The sequence below is a fragment of the Cibotium barometz genome, chromosome 27, assembly GCF_041138505.1.
Source record: "Cibotium barometz isolate CiBa-2024 chromosome 27, ASM4113850v1, whole genome shotgun sequence".
Lineage (NCBI taxonomy): Eukaryota > Viridiplantae > Streptophyta > Polypodiopsida > Cyatheales > Cibotiaceae > Cibotium > Cibotium barometz.
This window is the reverse complement of record NC_141072.1, coordinates 1,122,466-1,140,148: the sequence shown is the minus strand read 5'-3', so window position 1 is coordinate 1,140,148 and position 17,683 is coordinate 1,122,466. Positions and strand designations below refer to the sequence as shown.

At 39.9% G+C, this 17,683-nt stretch overlaps 1 protein-coding gene across 1 annotated transcript; it reads left to right on the top strand.

Annotated features, from left to right (window-relative positions):
- Positions 1-2,024: 2,024 nt before the first annotated feature.
- Positions 2,025-3,497, top strand: LOC147622978 (uncharacterized). Its single transcript, XM_086820977.1, has one exon. The coding sequence runs from the start codon at positions 2,025-2,027 to the stop codon at positions 3,495-3,497; it is 1,473 nt and encodes a 490-aa protein (XP_086677103.1).
- Positions 3,498-17,683: the final 14,186 nt, after the last annotated feature.

The window sequence follows — 17,683 nt, the reverse complement described above, 5'->3', positions numbered from 1 at the left end:
CATGCAAGAATATGATGAGCCTATAATTTTAATAGGTGATTTGAATATGGTTGAACTGGAGGAAGATAGGTACAAGAAGCTGGGTAAACTTATCTCAGGGGCAGAGAAATTGGCCTGGGACCAATGCAAAGAACATTTTAATCTAGTAGATATTGGTTCCCCTGGCCAATTCACATGGCAAAATTATGGCACGGGAGAGCTTCTGAGGAAAGCTAGAATAGACAGATGTTATGTCAGCCAGGAAATAAGCAGGATGTATGTCAATGTGGAATGCAAAGCTATACTTGATACCTGTTTGTCAGATCACTACCCCATTAGAGCCTCTCTGGATAAAGAAGATAAAAAAAGAGGCTCCAAGTGGTTTCATACAGACCCTGCCCTATTTAAAATCCCCATGATACAAGAAGAAATTAAAAGGATATGGGGTCATTTCTTTAGTGTAGGCCTGTCTCCCGCTAAAGCTTGGACTCTAGCAGTAAAATCTACGCAATCTCTGCTCATAAGCACCAGGAAAGGGGTTAAAAAGATAAGGTTTGAGAAGAAAAGAGCCTGTATAGAAGAGATTAAAGAGCTTGAAGACAGGGTGGACAATGGAGATGATACAGCTCAGAGGAAGCTAAAGGACACGAGAGCCAAACTCCACAAGCTTGAAGACCAAGAACTGGAGGAAAGCTCCCTCTTCTTCAGGGAATGGTGGGCTGGGAAAGCAGATAGACCATCTAAAGAGATGTTCCAAATGCTCAAAGTAAAACATGCAGCGGCGGACACAATCCCCCCCATGAAAGACAGCTCAGGCAATCTATTGCTAAAGGATGAAGACAATAAAGCCTGGATAGCACAGCATTTCCAAACGCTCCTCACAGAAACTACCACCCCGGATGAGGAGCAAACGGGGGCCACTAAGGTTATTGAACAGAGCAGACGCAAAACTGTACCTGAGCAACAAGCCCATTGGCTGGACAAAGCAATCACAAGAGAGGAAATTGCCACAGCCATTGACATGCTCAAGGTCAAGAAATCGCCCGGCAAAGATGGCCTCCCAGCGGAATTCTTCCAAACCTTCAAAGAATTTCTGATAGAGCCCCTTCTCAAAATCTGGAATGAAGCCCTCCTCTTCGAAGCCCTCCCCCGGACTGTCAATGCAGGTATCATTAAACTTATACACAAAAAAGAGGACAGGGACATTATAACCAACTGGAGGCCGATCACTCTCCTCAATAGCGCTTACAAGATCTTTGCCAAAGCTCTTGCTTTAAGGCTGAAAGATCATATGAATGATTGGATAAGACAGGAACAGAAGGGATTTATTAAAGGAAGGTTCATTCTGGACACTATAATCACGCTTTGGGAAACTATGGAATATGCAGAAGAATCAGAGCAGGATTACATTTTTTTTAAAATAGACTTTGACAAAGCCTATGATAGACTTAGATGGGACTATATGCTGGATGCTCTGAAACACATGGGTTGTGGCCCTAGATTCTGTAGCATGGTTAAAACCTTATTGGGCAATGCTTCTGCACAGGTTTGTGTCAATGGAGATTTGACACAAGCCTTCAAATTGTCAAGGTCCATCAGGCAAGGCTGCCCTCTGGCCCCCCTTCTGTATGCAATAGCGGCGGATGGACTCAATTGGCTTATCCATGACAGAATAAGCAAAGGTGATCTGAAAGGTATTTTACTTGGTAATGGAGAACAGGTGTGCACGGAAATGTTCGCAGATGACTCCAATGCTCTTGTGGAAAATGAAGAGAACAGCATAGACACCTTTTGGGAATGTCTGCAAACCTACTGCAAGGCCTCTGGCTCAGTGATCAACCACAACAAAACAGGGATCAGAACCAGCATTCAGCCCCCGCCTAACTGGCTCCTACAAGAAGGATGCAAGGTTATCCAGGATGGTGAAATTATTAGGATTCTTGGAATACCTATGGGATTCAGAGTGTCTCTAAGGAAAAGATGGCAATGGGTCATGCAAAAACTTGAAGTCAAGCTAAAAAAAATGGCAAAATAGACAACTGAATATGGCAGCCAGGAAAATGGTGCTTAACCACTGCATCATTCCAACTGCAATCTACTTCTTGAGCTGTTGGAGACCTCCTGAAGAAGATGTGAAGATGTTCTTGTCCCTTTGCAGGAACTTTCTCTGGGGAGGAGACCCGTGGGTAAAGAAAGTGGCCAAAGTGAAATGGGAAATCTGCTGCCTCCCCACTGAGCTTGGAGGATTGGGAATTCTAGACATAGTAGAATTAGCTGACAGACTGGCAGCCAAATGGATTCTGAGAGGATTAATGCACCAGGACAAGAGTTGGGCGTGGCTTCTCAACAGGAAAAATCACATGTTTACTCTTAGAGGCCAACATAGATGGAAAAACCTCCCCCATCTAACCATTATTGGAAGCAAACACGGGATAAACCCAAAAGGATCGGAACTGGTGGTTTCGATATGGAAGGCCTGGGGGAAGGTGAAAGGGCAGCTGGAGTTAGCCACGGCCCTCAAAGATTTGCTGGGTCTGCATCCTCTCGACTCCATATGGTGGCCTGCCCTTGATCTGCCACCAACGGATACTCAAGATTTGGAAGAGGCTCTGAAGCTGCACAACATGGGCATTAAGATATGGGCAGACCTGTGGGACAGAGAAAAGAAAACATGGCTAGCAAGAGCGGATCTCATAGCTAAACACAACCTCTCAGACTCACAGCTGGACACTGTTGGGAGAAGACTGATGCTATGGCAGAGGGAAGACTGGTGGCTAATGACAATAGAGGTCCCCCCCAAGTTGAAAGCCTTCCAGTGGAAATCCCAAAGGTACATCTGGCCTATCCCTCCCATAGTCTCCTCCCCTCCTGTCCATCGGTTTCTTAACCAAAGATGGAATATCCTCAAAGGCAGAAGACAATGGTATTTTCTCTTTAAGTCCTTATGGGGGAAACATGTGGAACCTAAGAAAGCCTGCCTAGCTTGGCTTATCATGTACAGAGCCATCTGGACTCAGAAAAAGGCTCTTACTATCGGGAAGGGCAATGGTACTTGCAGCAGATGCAACAAAGAAGAAGATGATGTCCACATATTTCTTTTGTGCCCTGCCATAGAGCTAATGGTTAAGAAACTTAATGAATATGTGGCTAGTTGGGGGCAAACATCACTGTCATGGAAACATCTGCTCATTGGTGATTCAATAGGATGCTCTACGGAGCTGTGGACTGTAATTAGAACAGAGATTCTCTGGTTCTTTTGGCTTGAAAGACTAGCGGCCTTATACAATGGCAGTACTCGGAATACTAACACCCTCAAAAGTCAGCTCACCTCCGCTGGAGAGAGATTCTACCTGAAGAAGCTCACTGCCATTGAGAACAAAATTTCAAGAGCTAAAGTCCAGATTGAAAGGTCGGCCATGAACATTCAGGCGAAGTTGAAGCTACTACAGCTACAAGAAAAGAGAGAGCAACTCGTCAAGATTGATCTCTCCTATGTTCTAAAGCTCCAGTACCTATAGGAAGCCATCTTGTAACTCAGTACTTTGGTAATCTGTAATCCCCCATGAATCCCGGTATGTAACCTATAGGAAGCCATCTTGTAACACAGTACTTTGGTAATCTTTAATCCCCCATGATTCCAAGTATCAGGAGCTTGGCCATAGCTAATTCTCCGTCTCTTGTAACCTGTATTGTCTTTTTTCAGTAATGAAAATGCCTTTTATTGAAAAAAAAAAATAAATTTTTAATAACATTTTCCAAATTACACATACCAAGATCATCAGTACGACGGTTTAATCCTATTATATGAATACCACGATCATGATTTTTTAAAAGCACTATCGTGGTTATTTAAAGCATGATATTGGTATTTTAGACCACAATCATGGTATTTTAAAACCGCGATCGTGGTCTGTGTAAATCACGATGATGGTTTTTGAAACACAATCATGGTTTCTCAAGTGCGATCATGGTCTCTCATTTTACGCGCATATGAACTAATCCTCCTACTAATCCCATATATCATGGTTTATTTGTGGTTATTCACGGTTATTTTCTACTTGATTTGCGATTATAGTGCTATCCCCCCTACTAATGCGTTTGTATTTTTGCTTACTCTTTCCACCTCTTAATCAGTTGTCCTTTGCTTGCTCACTGTGGGTCATGGAGGCAGGCACTTCAGGTGGTGGATCGTAAGCTACTTCTCCTCCTAGTAATTCAGCTACATCACTGCATCTCTTATACGAGAGCTGAGATAGAGGAGGTTAACAAGATTATTAGCACTGGTGAGAGGACTCAGCCACACCACCCTGCGTTTGGTCTATGATCTTGAGAGGATGTTGGACTCTCTGCGTAGCATCAGCTCTATCACAGAGGTGGACCAATGGTTGCAAATTATGTATTAATCCTATGGGTGGATTTTCCTACAAGAAGATGGATGTGATTCATGAAATCCCTAAGGGAGCTGTGTGCAAAGGCTATTCGTTGGATAGACATGGAACCATATCTAGGTGCTCTCACCCCTAGATGGCAGCCCAGATTTACATTAGATACTTGACCGTTTACGGGAGGCTACCGCACAACCATCGGTTTCCCATATACTTCATGATGCAGTTGTATACGGAGTTTGTTTTGGGGAGGTGGTTTGACTACTCTAGTGTTAACGGTGGAGGTGGGAGAGGCTGCAAGGGTAGGCAACAACAGTAGCAGCACATTGCAAGACCACCAACGGCTACATTTGTCCCTATGTCTACCATACAAGCACTAGGAACATAGGGTACCCACGACGTACATGCAGCCACAAAGTCCATACACCATGTTCTCTACCTTTTTTGACAGACATAGCCACAGTAGAGAGACATAGAGCAGTTGGAGCTGGTAAGAGCAGAGATGAGGAGAGTCTCCAGGTGTAAAGAAGAGGATGCAACATAGGCTCTCTTTGCCAATTTGCAAGCACGTAAGGTTGGAGCTAGAGGAGGCAAAAGCTAAGCTAGACCAAGCCAAAGCTGAGCATCTGATGCAGAGCAGTTAAGAGCTCAGCTGACTACTAGGAGGCAGTAGCTCGTTGATGAGGTGATGTGACGGTGAATTGCAGAGCACAGAACCAAGTAGTATCTACGTCAAACACAGCTTAATATGATTGTGGTGGCAGCATTTGCACTCATCCATATGTTTCTCTTTATTCTCGGCCCAATTGGAGAGGTTAGAGGATGACACCAATTGGCCAGCCATGCTTTGTGTGGATTTCCCACTCTACATGGTGCCGATTGATGGGACAAGTGCTCACATGCTTGCATGTGGCCGTCTCTTTCACCTAGGTTGCATCACCATCCAACTGGTACAGTAGGCAAAGTTCCAACTGTGCCAATACCCTATTGATGGCCACATATAGGGTACTCCAGATGTGCGGCTTATAGATCTAAACACCATGACGCAGATCACTCACTATACCACCAGTCGCACTGACCTAGAGAGACTCGTTGTAAAAGTCAGACTTGACACTTGTTCCTGAGGGCTTTGAGGAGCCTATCGAGATGGAATGAAATGATGATGAGTTGGCACGAGTCCTCAAGGAAAGCCGGCGTACAAGCTATGAGCGGGTCAGGGATGCTGGATCTAGCGGTACTATAGGGCCCAGTTTGGAGGACCAAATAGTGATTGTGGAGTAGTAGACGTAATACATATCGAGATTCTCTATATTCATCTAATCTTGTTTCAATTTTTTATGTGTGGATAAATAGTTGTGATGATATATTGAGATTTGTTGTGTTTATCTAATCTTGTTTCAATTTTATGTATGTGGATAACTCACTATGATGATATATCGAGATTCTAAATCTACATGGTGCATGTGCATGAGGATAAAAATAGTTAGAAAAGGAAGAGGCATGCATAATTAGGTATACATATGTTTGGGACAATTATCACCTTTGTCTGACATCCTCTTTAGAACTCCTCTTTGATAATTGTTATCTCCTCCCCTTCCTCACTTTCCTTAGTAATAGCCTCATCTAACCACCAAGAAGGCATGAAGGTGGGAAGTTCTTGAAGATTAGGAAGGTATGGGAGTCTTCTAGTTCTCCTTGGAGTCTTAAAAGCTCTGCGAGCATTTCTTCTCTCTATCTGAACAAGCTTATACCTTTCGACCCACTTGTCCATCTCAAAAGAATTGAGGATATAAAATTTCATGATCTTCTACCACAACAAGCTGCCTACCATCTTCTTTATAAATCTATAGTTGAGGCATCCTAGGATTCGTACTACTAAGAAACTCGGAGGTGTAAACCAAGGACTCTTGTACCAACCAACCTTTTGCTTCCTTCAGGACGCACCCTTTACCTCAAAAAGCCCTTAATTGTCTTCATGAATTGCTCCAAGAAAAACTTCCATCGACTATACACAGTACCTGCTAAGGAAATCTTATCCACCACATGCACTAGAAGGTGTACTTAAATTATGAGAATGCTAGCGGGGAAGTGTTTTTCTAGAAGAAATATAGCTTCTAAAGAATTCAATCTCTCTACTTCAATTGATTTCATGTTGATCTCTTTTTAGGAAATCCATCTATTGATGTGTCTAGAGATTTTGTAAAAGACAACCCTTATCTTTTCTATGACACAACCCTTGATTGCTATATGAAGATTAAACTACATGCCATATGTACAAAATTAATACTATGTGTGGAATTTAATTAGTTGTTTTAGAATTATGTGCCATATTCATTAGGGCCAAAAACTTTAAAAAGGGCTACATTTTAATCACTTGTACTGGATTTGATTACGCTTTAGACCAATAGAAATGTGATATTCAACCATCAATATGGCATTGGGTGTCATTCTACTTTTTACTAACTTCACTAGTTTTGGCTATTTTAGTAGGTTATCACCACTTTAATGTAATATGGCGTGGCTATTTCTAAGGGTTCTAACTTCAAGGGCCTGCACCTAAGCCACGCTCACATACCAAATGATAGCACTTAAAATAAAAATTTAAAATTTAGGTTCCTCCCAAAATGAGTCGTACATTTGAGTAAATACATTTCAAATGCCCTAGTCTACCATGGTGACACTTCTTTCTCATCATCTTTTTGCATCATCCTCTTCTCTATCCATCATCAAGAAATGTCTAAACAACAATCTAACCCGATGTGCACTCCTAATGCCATGCATCCTTCATAACGTTAAAGATGATCAGGGTGTGTGGAAAGGTATAAACTTCAAGTTAAACGATTGGGTGACTATGCAATCATCATAGAAAGGTCCTCATAGGATAAAACGGCAAACAAGAGGCTTACTACAATGCCATTAGAAGGTACGTATCTTAGAATTCAAGATAGAAAAAGGTGGGTGGAAGGCAAAGGTGAAACATGTGTATACAACAAGAGATATGTGCATGCATCCTTCTACTCTAACATCTATGTTGCAAGCTTGTTTGAAGATATTTTTTGTAATTTAATTTATGTTCTTTATGATTCTATGATTTATTCACATGTTTTGTATATGTGATAGATGTTTATCCATTAACAAGCATTGAGTAGAAACATGTGGAGTCATTCACTGGGACTTTCAAAGCTGTGCATGTTGGTCTTGGGAAAGTATTAACCTTCTTCTTTTCTTATTGACAAGCAAACATTTTTTTACAATGCTACACATATTTCCCCTGCAAGACTAGAATCTCATGGAATACTGGAAAGTTTGCCCCAATACCAAGCCTAAATTCATTAAATTGGTATTTTCTAGACAAAGGTACTCTATTAGCATTTAAATCCAAGATTGTATTGGATATTTAGAAGTCCATGACATCAAGAAGGATTTCTTAGAGGATTTAGCTATAATGGTTTATACCTCTCCATGTATTTTTGGCATGTTTTCAAGAAGCAAGCATGACAAGAATAAAAGTAATGTGGTTGTCTACACATATCCCTGAGTTTGACTTGGATAATGTAGTCGGAGCAAAATGAAAAGTGATTGAAGTCATCCATAGGGGTGATTTTATAGAATGTAATGCTTGCATTTATTTTGTGGTGATGGCATACAATATCTCTTGACAAACCTTGTACATCATCTTAGAGTACAAATGATGGAAAAAGAGGTAGAGGGACTTGGATGCTGTTGGATTCAAAGGAGAAAATTATGCAGTGTGAACTAATGATCAACTTGTGACAAAATGGACATTGAGGGATGTGCACACGTCCTTGGAATTTTTATTAAATGTCATACTATCGAACTTCAAATTTAAGGTAGATGGTATTACAGTGGAAAGAAGATGCAAAAAAATACTTCTCGTTATATGAAATGTATGTCCCCTCTCAAATCTTAAAGTTTTCTTAATACAAGATAGTTTTGCACCCATTTATCTTGTCTTGTGTATTCATTTTGTAAAGTAGTTATTCACCAATTATTAAGATAGTTTTGCACCCATTTATCTTGTCTTGTGTATTCATTTTGTAAAGTAGTTATTCACAATTATTAAGATAGTTTTGCACCCATTTATCTTGTCTTGTGTATTCATTTTGTAAAGTAGTTATTCACAATTATTAAGATAAGATGACCAATGTTAAACTAGAAACTGAACTCAATATTAATTTCATATATGTATGTATTGCAATGGTATCTACACAAATTGGTTGGATACAAAGCGTGAGAGAAAAAATACTTTCTACTCCTATGGCTCTTGCTTTGGTTGGTCGCTGTCCATCTCTCGGGGGGGGGGGCTTATAAATATGAAAGCGCAGCACGTGGGTTCAACAGAAGGGGTTTTGAAAATCTATTTTTTACACATTTTTTACACAGAGAAGGTTACCATTTAAAGGGGGTATTTACAGTTTGAATAGAAAAGGGTGTGTTTTATTCATTTAAAAATTACAAAATAAGGCTTTTTTGAATTAGGCCTTGAACGCTGGTGATATAGAGAGTTTACATATAGTGAACCCCTTCAAGTGTCCATAAAAGCTTTGGCTTCTTTAGATTCCTTGGTCAGCCTTGGACTTTAATTATGGGACTTACTTTCCTTTGACTTGGCCTCTTTTTCCTTAGACTGTTTCTATTTTTGAGAAGCCTTTCCCTTCTTCTCTATTTTCTTCTTTGAAGATAACCCGAATTTCAATGGGAATTCCCTTCTTTTTCAATGGCTTCTTTGTCATCTTAGGTGGGATTGATGGTGGTGAATCTGGATGTGCGAGCAGATCTATATGGTTGTTAAGTATTAATCTAATTTCCTTTCTCTCACCCACCAAATGTACGTGTCTATATAACATGAAGTTGTAAACTGCAAAGAATTATGACATAAATCTTAGTATATATTAGTATGATATGAAAGTTTAAGAAAAATGTATAAATTTCTTACAACTACTCTTTTTGTTGTGTATGTTAAAAAAATTCATTTCATGTATACTCAGAGCTACTCTTTTTAATATGTATATTGGAATATTTTTTTTTGTATGTATCTCCATGTATTTGCAACCACTCTCTATCCATCATAAGCTTCCATCGATTTGTGATGGAACCTATAGCAATGACAGTTCTTGTTAAAACTCTCAACAAAGCTCTATTACAAACTTTACAATTGTCATACATGCAATATGAAAAACTAATGTGGATTTTTATTGTCGCGAGAAGTGGAGTTTAACTACATAGATTATTCAATCTAATATGATTTGAATAATTAGACATAACTACCATATAAATAAAAGCTTATAATTTTGCTTCTCCATGCACGCCAAGCATACAATTTAAGAAGCATGTCTTTCTTTTCTTTAGATCGATTAAAAATACACTCCAATGGCTCCTTCACAAATAGAAAAAGAAGTAAATGATCTTTGATAGACAGAAATATAAGAAGACATGTTTAAAATAAAATACTTACTTCTCATTATAAGGCACAATTACATATTGCATCTCCTAAACCATTCTTCGAGCCTATTAAAATTAGGGTTTGTGTCTCTTACATAAATAGAGACTATAGGGTCTAACAAAAAAAGAGGATAATAGGCGTTTGGGGTAGGGTGGCCAGAAGATGCCTATAAAAAATAAATCACATTGGATAAATTAGATTTTTATCTTTAAAAAATACTACAATAATAAAATTTATAAAAAAAGATAGCTTGCATATTTGAGATATATCGGGATCACTACATCATTTATTTCTTGATTTCTCTTTGATAATACATATTTTTCTAATGGGGCTATATCAAGGTTCTCCATTAACAAAATCTTTTACTTAATTAACAAGTTGTTGAGGTACATTCTTTAAATCTTGAAGGTTCTTGTTCTCAAGATCTAGCAGCTCATGTTCCATTATTCTTTTTTCCTCAATTCTCCTTTCTTCCTCAGAAGATGTCATTTCTTTTCCCTTCTCAGACTTTGTTTGATCTATAGTTCTAGTATCCTTGTCATGTGGAATATCTTCAATCTTAATGCCTGCATCCTTGGGTTTCCTAGCTTCTAGCACATTCAAGATATTAAATGTCCTATAGTCACTCAATGATATAGGATTTAATAGCTTTTCAAATCTGTATCTTTTAAGCATGTAAGTGTTCCATTAGGAATTTTTTAGACCCAAAGAGGGCCTCTTGGATTAACTTTTGATTAGGAATGGACCAATAGGAAGAGGGTTGGGTGCACATTTTTGACTTGTTTGACCCTACGGGGCCTAGGCTTTGGTTTGCTAATGGGGCCTAATTACTACTCTTGTCCCCCTACCTCTTGGGCCCAAACTTAGAGGTCCCCCCACCTAGAATTGCGCAGATGAAAAACCCTAAAAATTAAAAAAATTTAATTTTTTTCCAAAAGTGTGTTTTCCCTCTCAAACTTTCCCCCAACATACTCTAGGTTTGGAAAGCTCATTTTAAACCTCTTTCTTCCTCTTCTAAGCTTTCCATTGCTCTGCAGAAACTCCATACCTCTCAAGCTCTCCCTCCTTGTCAAGCTCCCTCAGTCTCAAGCTTCCTCTCCCTCTTTCTTCCTTTTCTAAGCTCTCCATTGCTGCAGAAACTCCATCCCTCTCAAGTTCTCCCTCCTTCTCAAGCTCCCTCCCTCTCAATCTCCCTCTCTCTCTCTCTCTCTCTCTCAAGCTCCCTCCCTCTCCATTGCTGCAGAAACTCTATCCCTCTTTAGTCTACCCTAGGTTTAGAAAGCCTATTCTCAAACTCTAACCCTCTTTTAAGCTTTCCATTGCTGCACTAAAAACCCTGAACTTTCTCTCCTCTCCACTCTTATGTTGTAAAACAAGCTTTTCTTTTCCCTTCTTCTCTTTTCTTACCACTATGGCCTCTTCCAGTAATGTGAGAAGACCTAGGGAGAAGGTGGAAGAGCTTGTGCTGCGTAACACAAGAGATGAGAATGGAGTTTCGGTTTTAACAAGATTCAGGGTTGGGGCTTGGGTCTACATGCAGCCAAGCTCTAAGGGACCACATCAAGTGCGTCAACTGGGGAATATGCTATATCATTGGAAGGGGCGGCTACAAGGCTTCAAGCATACTAAGAAGGAAGGACTGGTTGCCATAGTGCAACATGTGTATACCCTTGGAGACCTGTACATTCAAGGCCAACTACCAAGGTTTCCTTCAAATTGTCAGTGTAACATAAACACACCTTTAACAACATGCTAATATTGGATTTTTTATTTCAAATTTTCTTATGATTCTCTCCCTTGGAGAATCTATCGTCGCAGAGACAGTTGCTTTGGTCAAGGAAACTGTGGTTGAGACCGCGGAGCAAGCCCTAGTTCGAGAGGAGGAATTGAGAACCTTACAAGACAAGCTAGAGGCTGAAAAGGATACCCTTGCTCTACTGGAGCAATGGAGGAGACCAAAGCACCAAAAAAGGATGAGGCTAAGTCCTCGATTGACCTCTCCGCCCCCACAGGAGCAATTCTGATGCATTGGATGATAAACACTATATTTTTACACATGATTAAAGGTGTTTTTATCTTATAAACTAATATTTCTCATAATTAGTGTGCTCAACTTCATTATAAATGCATCAGAAATGATCCTGAGTGGCTGGGGGAGCAGTGCCAGAACAATGCGAATTTTTAATTCCTGTACTGCCACTGCAGAGCCTAAATTCGTACTATTCTGGCATAGCTTCCCCAGTTCTCCAAGAGCAATTCTGATGCATTAGATGATAAATACTATATTTTTACATATGATTTAAGATGTTTTTATCTTATAAACTGCTATTTATCACAATTAGTGTTCTCAACTTCATTATAAATGTATCAGAAATGATCCTAAGTGGCTGGAGGAGCAGTGCCAAAACAGTGCGAATTTTGAGCCTACACCACCGTTTTTGCAGAACCTAAATTCGCACTGTTCTGGCATAGCTTCCCCAGTTCTCTAGGAGCAATTCTGATACATTGGATGATAAACACTATATTTTTACACATGATTAAAGGTGTTTTTATCTCATAAACTACTGTTTCTCACGATTAGTGTGCTCAACTTCATTATAAATGCATCAGAAATGATCCTGAGTGGCTAGGGGTGAAGTGCCAGAACAGTGCAAATTTTGAGCCTACATCGCCGTTGTAGAGGCCAAATTCGCACTGTTCTGGCATAGCTTCCTCAGCCCTCCAAGAGTATTTCTGATGCCTTGGGTGACAAACTGGCACATGATAGACACTCCATGTTAAACAAACATGATGACACCGAGACATTGTAAGAGAAACTTAAAATTTTAATTATCAAAAGGTTACAAATGAAAGCTAGATAGGCTTGTTACAAAGGGGGGTTTGAAACAAAAGAGTTGCTTCAAAAAAAGGTTGACATCTAAGATCTCTAGATCGTGTCTCGCTCGCCTTGAATGCACCGAGCTAGTTGTATGTCCTTGGCAGATATGGTAATCCTCTTTGCATGTATTGCAAGGCTTTTTGGTGTCTTCAAAAAGCCCAACAAGGTAAGCCTCGAAGGCTTCTTGCAATGCTTCAACAAGGGCAATCCCGTGCACACAGAACTCTGTTCTATATTGTTGGAGAATCTCCTTCACTGTGCAAGTGAAAGGGGCTCTTCTTATGAGCAACTTAGTGTTCCTCTGATAAAACTTGATTTCTTGTAGAGCCCTATGCCCTTGGCGCATCCTTCTCCTTGGAGCTCTCTGTTGTTAGTGCGTTGGTGAGGTTGGGACTTCCTTGGCTTGAAGAGCTTGACCTTTCTACGCTTGCGCGCACTTGCAAGAACCTCCTCTAGGTCTCTCTCATAGTCTGAATCCTCCTCCTCCTCTTGCTGTGGTACCTGTGTATCAAGTTTCTCCCAAGTAGGTAGGGGACCCTGTCCTGGTAGGGTCTTGCCACCTATGGTGCTGCGCAATGTAGGAATATTTTCACCAACCCAGTCGAACTGCTCATCATTGGCCTCTCTGTCTTGATCTATGGGGTGGCTGCATTGTGGGGTCTTCTTCACACACTTCCTCCCACTAGAAGGGCCTACATGTGTGTGCGCTGGTGTTGCTGTGGGAGGAGGGTTGTTGGACTCTGGTGATCCCATTGGGCGTGTCCTAGAATCCAAGGGGTCACTCTCTTCTGTGGTGTCACGAGTATGTGGTTATTGGGTGCCTTGCACTGTGTTTTGTGAAGGCATGGTAACACGTGTGGTGTTCTTGGTGCGTGCCATATCCATGTACGACTATGCTAACGTGGTGATGTGTTGGTGTCCTTACGTGGGTGTCTACGTAGATCTTGAGCTCAAGCTCTCTAAAAAAGTGAAATGAAAATGAAGTGAGAGAAGGAACTATTAATAGTTTTTTTAAGGGAAAAAAAACCTACCTAAACTTATTTTCTTAGCCTTATTACATTTAGATTTATGCCGGTGCATGCACAACCCAATGCCTCCCTTGTCTCCTCATTCGTGCATGCCAAGCACCATGCCTATGGGGAGCATTGGTCTGCAACCATTCAAGATGAGCATGACTTTTTGCAGCCTTGCGTGCCTCTTGTGCAAGCTTAGATTTTTGGGCCCGCTCCCTAACCAATACCCTTCCAAAGGTTGTGCGATAAAACCAATTGAACATCTCTTGTAGATAGTTTGTACGTGTTCCTCCTACAAAAGCTCCACCTCCATGTCTTGTATTTTTGAAATAAACCCCTCTTTCTTTATAATGTGATTTCTCCATCCCTTGGGTACTCCACATGTCGAGCGATCCATACTTGTTCATGAAATACGCACCATGCGCATAAACTATGTGCTGTACACATGACAATAGAATTTAATTAGAAAAATTCAAGGTTAAAACCCCAGTTTATTTTTTTACTGTACAACTTACCATATAGTGTGTTACTTTACTCTCTCCCCAAGCACCTAGCACACTTTTGGTGAATTCTATGATATGTTGTTGGAATGATGCTCGTTCTTGGGCAGTTGTGCTACTTTGATTCATAATGCGAGCCATGTTATTGAAATTTATCCAAAGTTGTTTGTGCATATTTACAAGAGCTGGCATTGGACAATCTACATTTGTGGTGATTGCACACAGGTCTCTCCGGAGTCCCCGTCTTCTTTGAATTCTTTATGTTTGCTGGCTTCTCCAAAAATCTCCTTGCCTTTGATCCAGTCATGGTGGAGACCTTTTGAGCAACCTCGTATGACATACCAAAGGCTTGCTTATTCACTCCAATTTTCACGTTTCCACCATGGCAGCCCAGAGAATTCAGAAGATGCTCTAATTTACCAAGGGCTACAACTTTCCTCTCTTGTGTAGGCATTGTGAATGCATAATCGATATGGCACTTAAGCAATCGATCAAAGATTCTCATGAATGCATGAAGTGTGCAAAAGTGAATATTCTTTAGTGGAAAATTAATGATGGGGCTCCAATTTGAATTCCTGTTTGGTTCTCCTAGCATATCACAAGACATGACACCTTCCACCCATCTTGCATTTGGTTGTTCCTCATCTTCATCATCAGTTGACTCGGTTGGATCTACTGCATCTTCTTGTTGCTTCTTCCCTTTCTTTTGGGACCTTTTGAGGCATCCTTCCCAACAGAACCAACCTTCTGTATACCTTTTCCATTTGTCTTTTTCTGCCTAGGAATATCAATCTGAGCATTGCAGTATGGACAAGGCCATCTTGATGTCGCGCCGCCTTGACCACAACCCATCATGCATTTAATTATCTTCAAATCTCCCCTGAGATGCCAATCCACCTTGAACTTTCCTATGTTTTCTACATCTAAAAGTTGAACATCAATTTGCTTTTTATGATTCTTGCAATTGAGATTGGAGAATATGGGTTTGCCAAGCTCCACTTGTAGTCAATCTTCTGCAGTATCCTAACAAGCCAAGCTCTCCTTCACCAACAAATTGCATAAAAGATGATAAATTGCAGAAAGGAGGGTTTGCTCTTAATGGAGGGTCAATTGGATAGAGATGCCCATCAACCCAAAGATCTACATTTTTCTCCTTAGCTATCCTACGAGCTTGGACAAATTGTGCATCAATAGGATGAATTTTTTTAGAGCTGCCATACTCTTCAGGAATACGAATGTGTAAATCAACCTTCCGTTTTCTAGCTTCACAAGGGGCTATACACACAGCTTGCAAAGGCTCCATAGCTAAGCAGAGGAAGAAGCTAAAGCAGAGAGAGAGAGAGAGAGAGAGAGAGAGAGAGAGAGAGAGAGAGAGAGAGGGAGTGAGTGAGAGAGACTGTTAAAACTTTGCTTGCAGGTTTAACACAAATCCATTTTTCTAAGTAGAAAATGATCTTTTTGATATACAAATATACTAACATGGAGTTTTTCATCAATAAATTACATTTATCAGAAAAAATAAAAAATAATAATTTTTGGGATCCCCACAATTTTGGGATCTGACAGTTAGTTATGTTTATGGGGTTGTGGGAACCTGACAGTTAGTTATGGATGTACTGGCTCCTGATAGGCTTCTGAGGTGACCCTTGAATTACAAGCTTTTTGGAGGGAAAAAAATATTTTCATCATACATATTGGTTGGGTGGTATTTTTTCCACCTCAAAATGTTTTAAAAAATCACTTTTTTGGGGCCCACCTAAATATGAGAATATTTTGCTGATATGGAAGGGAGATATGGTGGGAGTTAATAAGAAAGGAGATTTTAAACTGACAAGAAAGATTCAATTTATAGAGAGTGAAGATAAAAATTTCAAAAAGTAAGAGAAAGTATGAGAAAAGTCAAAAAGTAAGAGAGTATGAGAAAATTCAGAAAGTATGAGAGAGTATGAGAATATTCCCTTTAAAAAGTGAAACTAGGGGGGTATGGCTGATGTGGCAAGGTAATAAATAGGGGTCATCATAGCCTTTGTCTCCCTTAAGCCCAGCTTTTTAAGCTCTAATCCCTTAAAATTAAGAATCCTTAGGAGGTCCTTTTTGGGTCCAAAAAATTCCTAATGCATGTCTTTGTCTCCATAAGAGTGACCCTATGAACATGGGAAGAAAAAATATAGCTCTCAATCAAAAAGTCTAGAATAAAATCTTTTGCAACCTCTTGAATGGCACATATTGCATTGGAGACCCATCTCATTCCAAGGTTTCAATCATCACAAATTAGTCTCACAATTCTCATGAATGTAAGCTTGGGTATGAGAATATCAACATGTTTTTGGGCCTTCCTTATCTCTCTAAGGGTATTCAAATCCTAGTGGATCCTCTTCTTTAACTTGTGTCTTGATACATTACTTTCACTTGTTGCTTTATCTTCCAAACCTACAACTGCTCAAACCCTCCTTGCTGTCTTCTTTGTTCTAGCCATCTATGACAAATCAAGCACAAGAAAATAAATCAAAAACAACAAAACTTGATGTTAATTTAGATTTTATGTTATAAAAGGATCTCACAATTTAGGAAATTCAAGAAGATCGATTTACTTTATTTGCACTTTACTTCCAGTGTGCCTGATGTACAAGCAGGCAAGAAATTTGATGTTGAATATTCAAGAAAGCATAAATTAGATATCCAAATTATAAAAAGAGGCATGAAATAAAAGTTGTTCTTAGATAGAAAGACAACGTGGTAATTCGATTTTGATTACTTTGCTTCGTTGATATCGAGTTGATATCCTACCGTGTTTGTATGAGATATCAAAACCACTAATGCTCCATAGATATCAGAATAGAGCCCCCTTAGATTAATATGAGTGATGCTTTGAAGAAGAGAAGGTGATATGGGATCTTGAAAAGGCTGAATGAAGAAAAGGAGGTGATGTGGGATCTTGAAAATCATCTAAGCTAAGTTGATGTGGGATACTGAAAGCAAAGTCGTGTGGGATACCAAAAGCTGAGAATATGAGGATATGAAAAAAGAGGTGATAAAATTACGAGAATCTAAGAATGATGGCGCAATTCTCTTGTCTCTTCGATGTGTATATGTGCTATTTGTAAAATCCATCCACATATTTATAGATCATGAAGATATGTCACGTCAACAGTACAGACACACGTGGTAGTACGAGACACATGTGTGACTTATACTGCCATGTGTGTCTATACTTCCATGTGTCATTTCATGAGGGTCACACATGTGGATGAACATGACTCACATGTGTGGATGTACGACCACATGGCATCCGTATGGCTTCCAGAATTATATAAATTATTGAGGTAATTTTTTAAATTTTTTGTTGTACCTTCTATGCTTCTAAGCTGCTACCCACCCCAACCCCAACCCCCACATAGATGCAGTAATTTTGCACTCATTTTGATAAGGATCCGCAACCAAATTTTTGTTTTGAAAACGACACA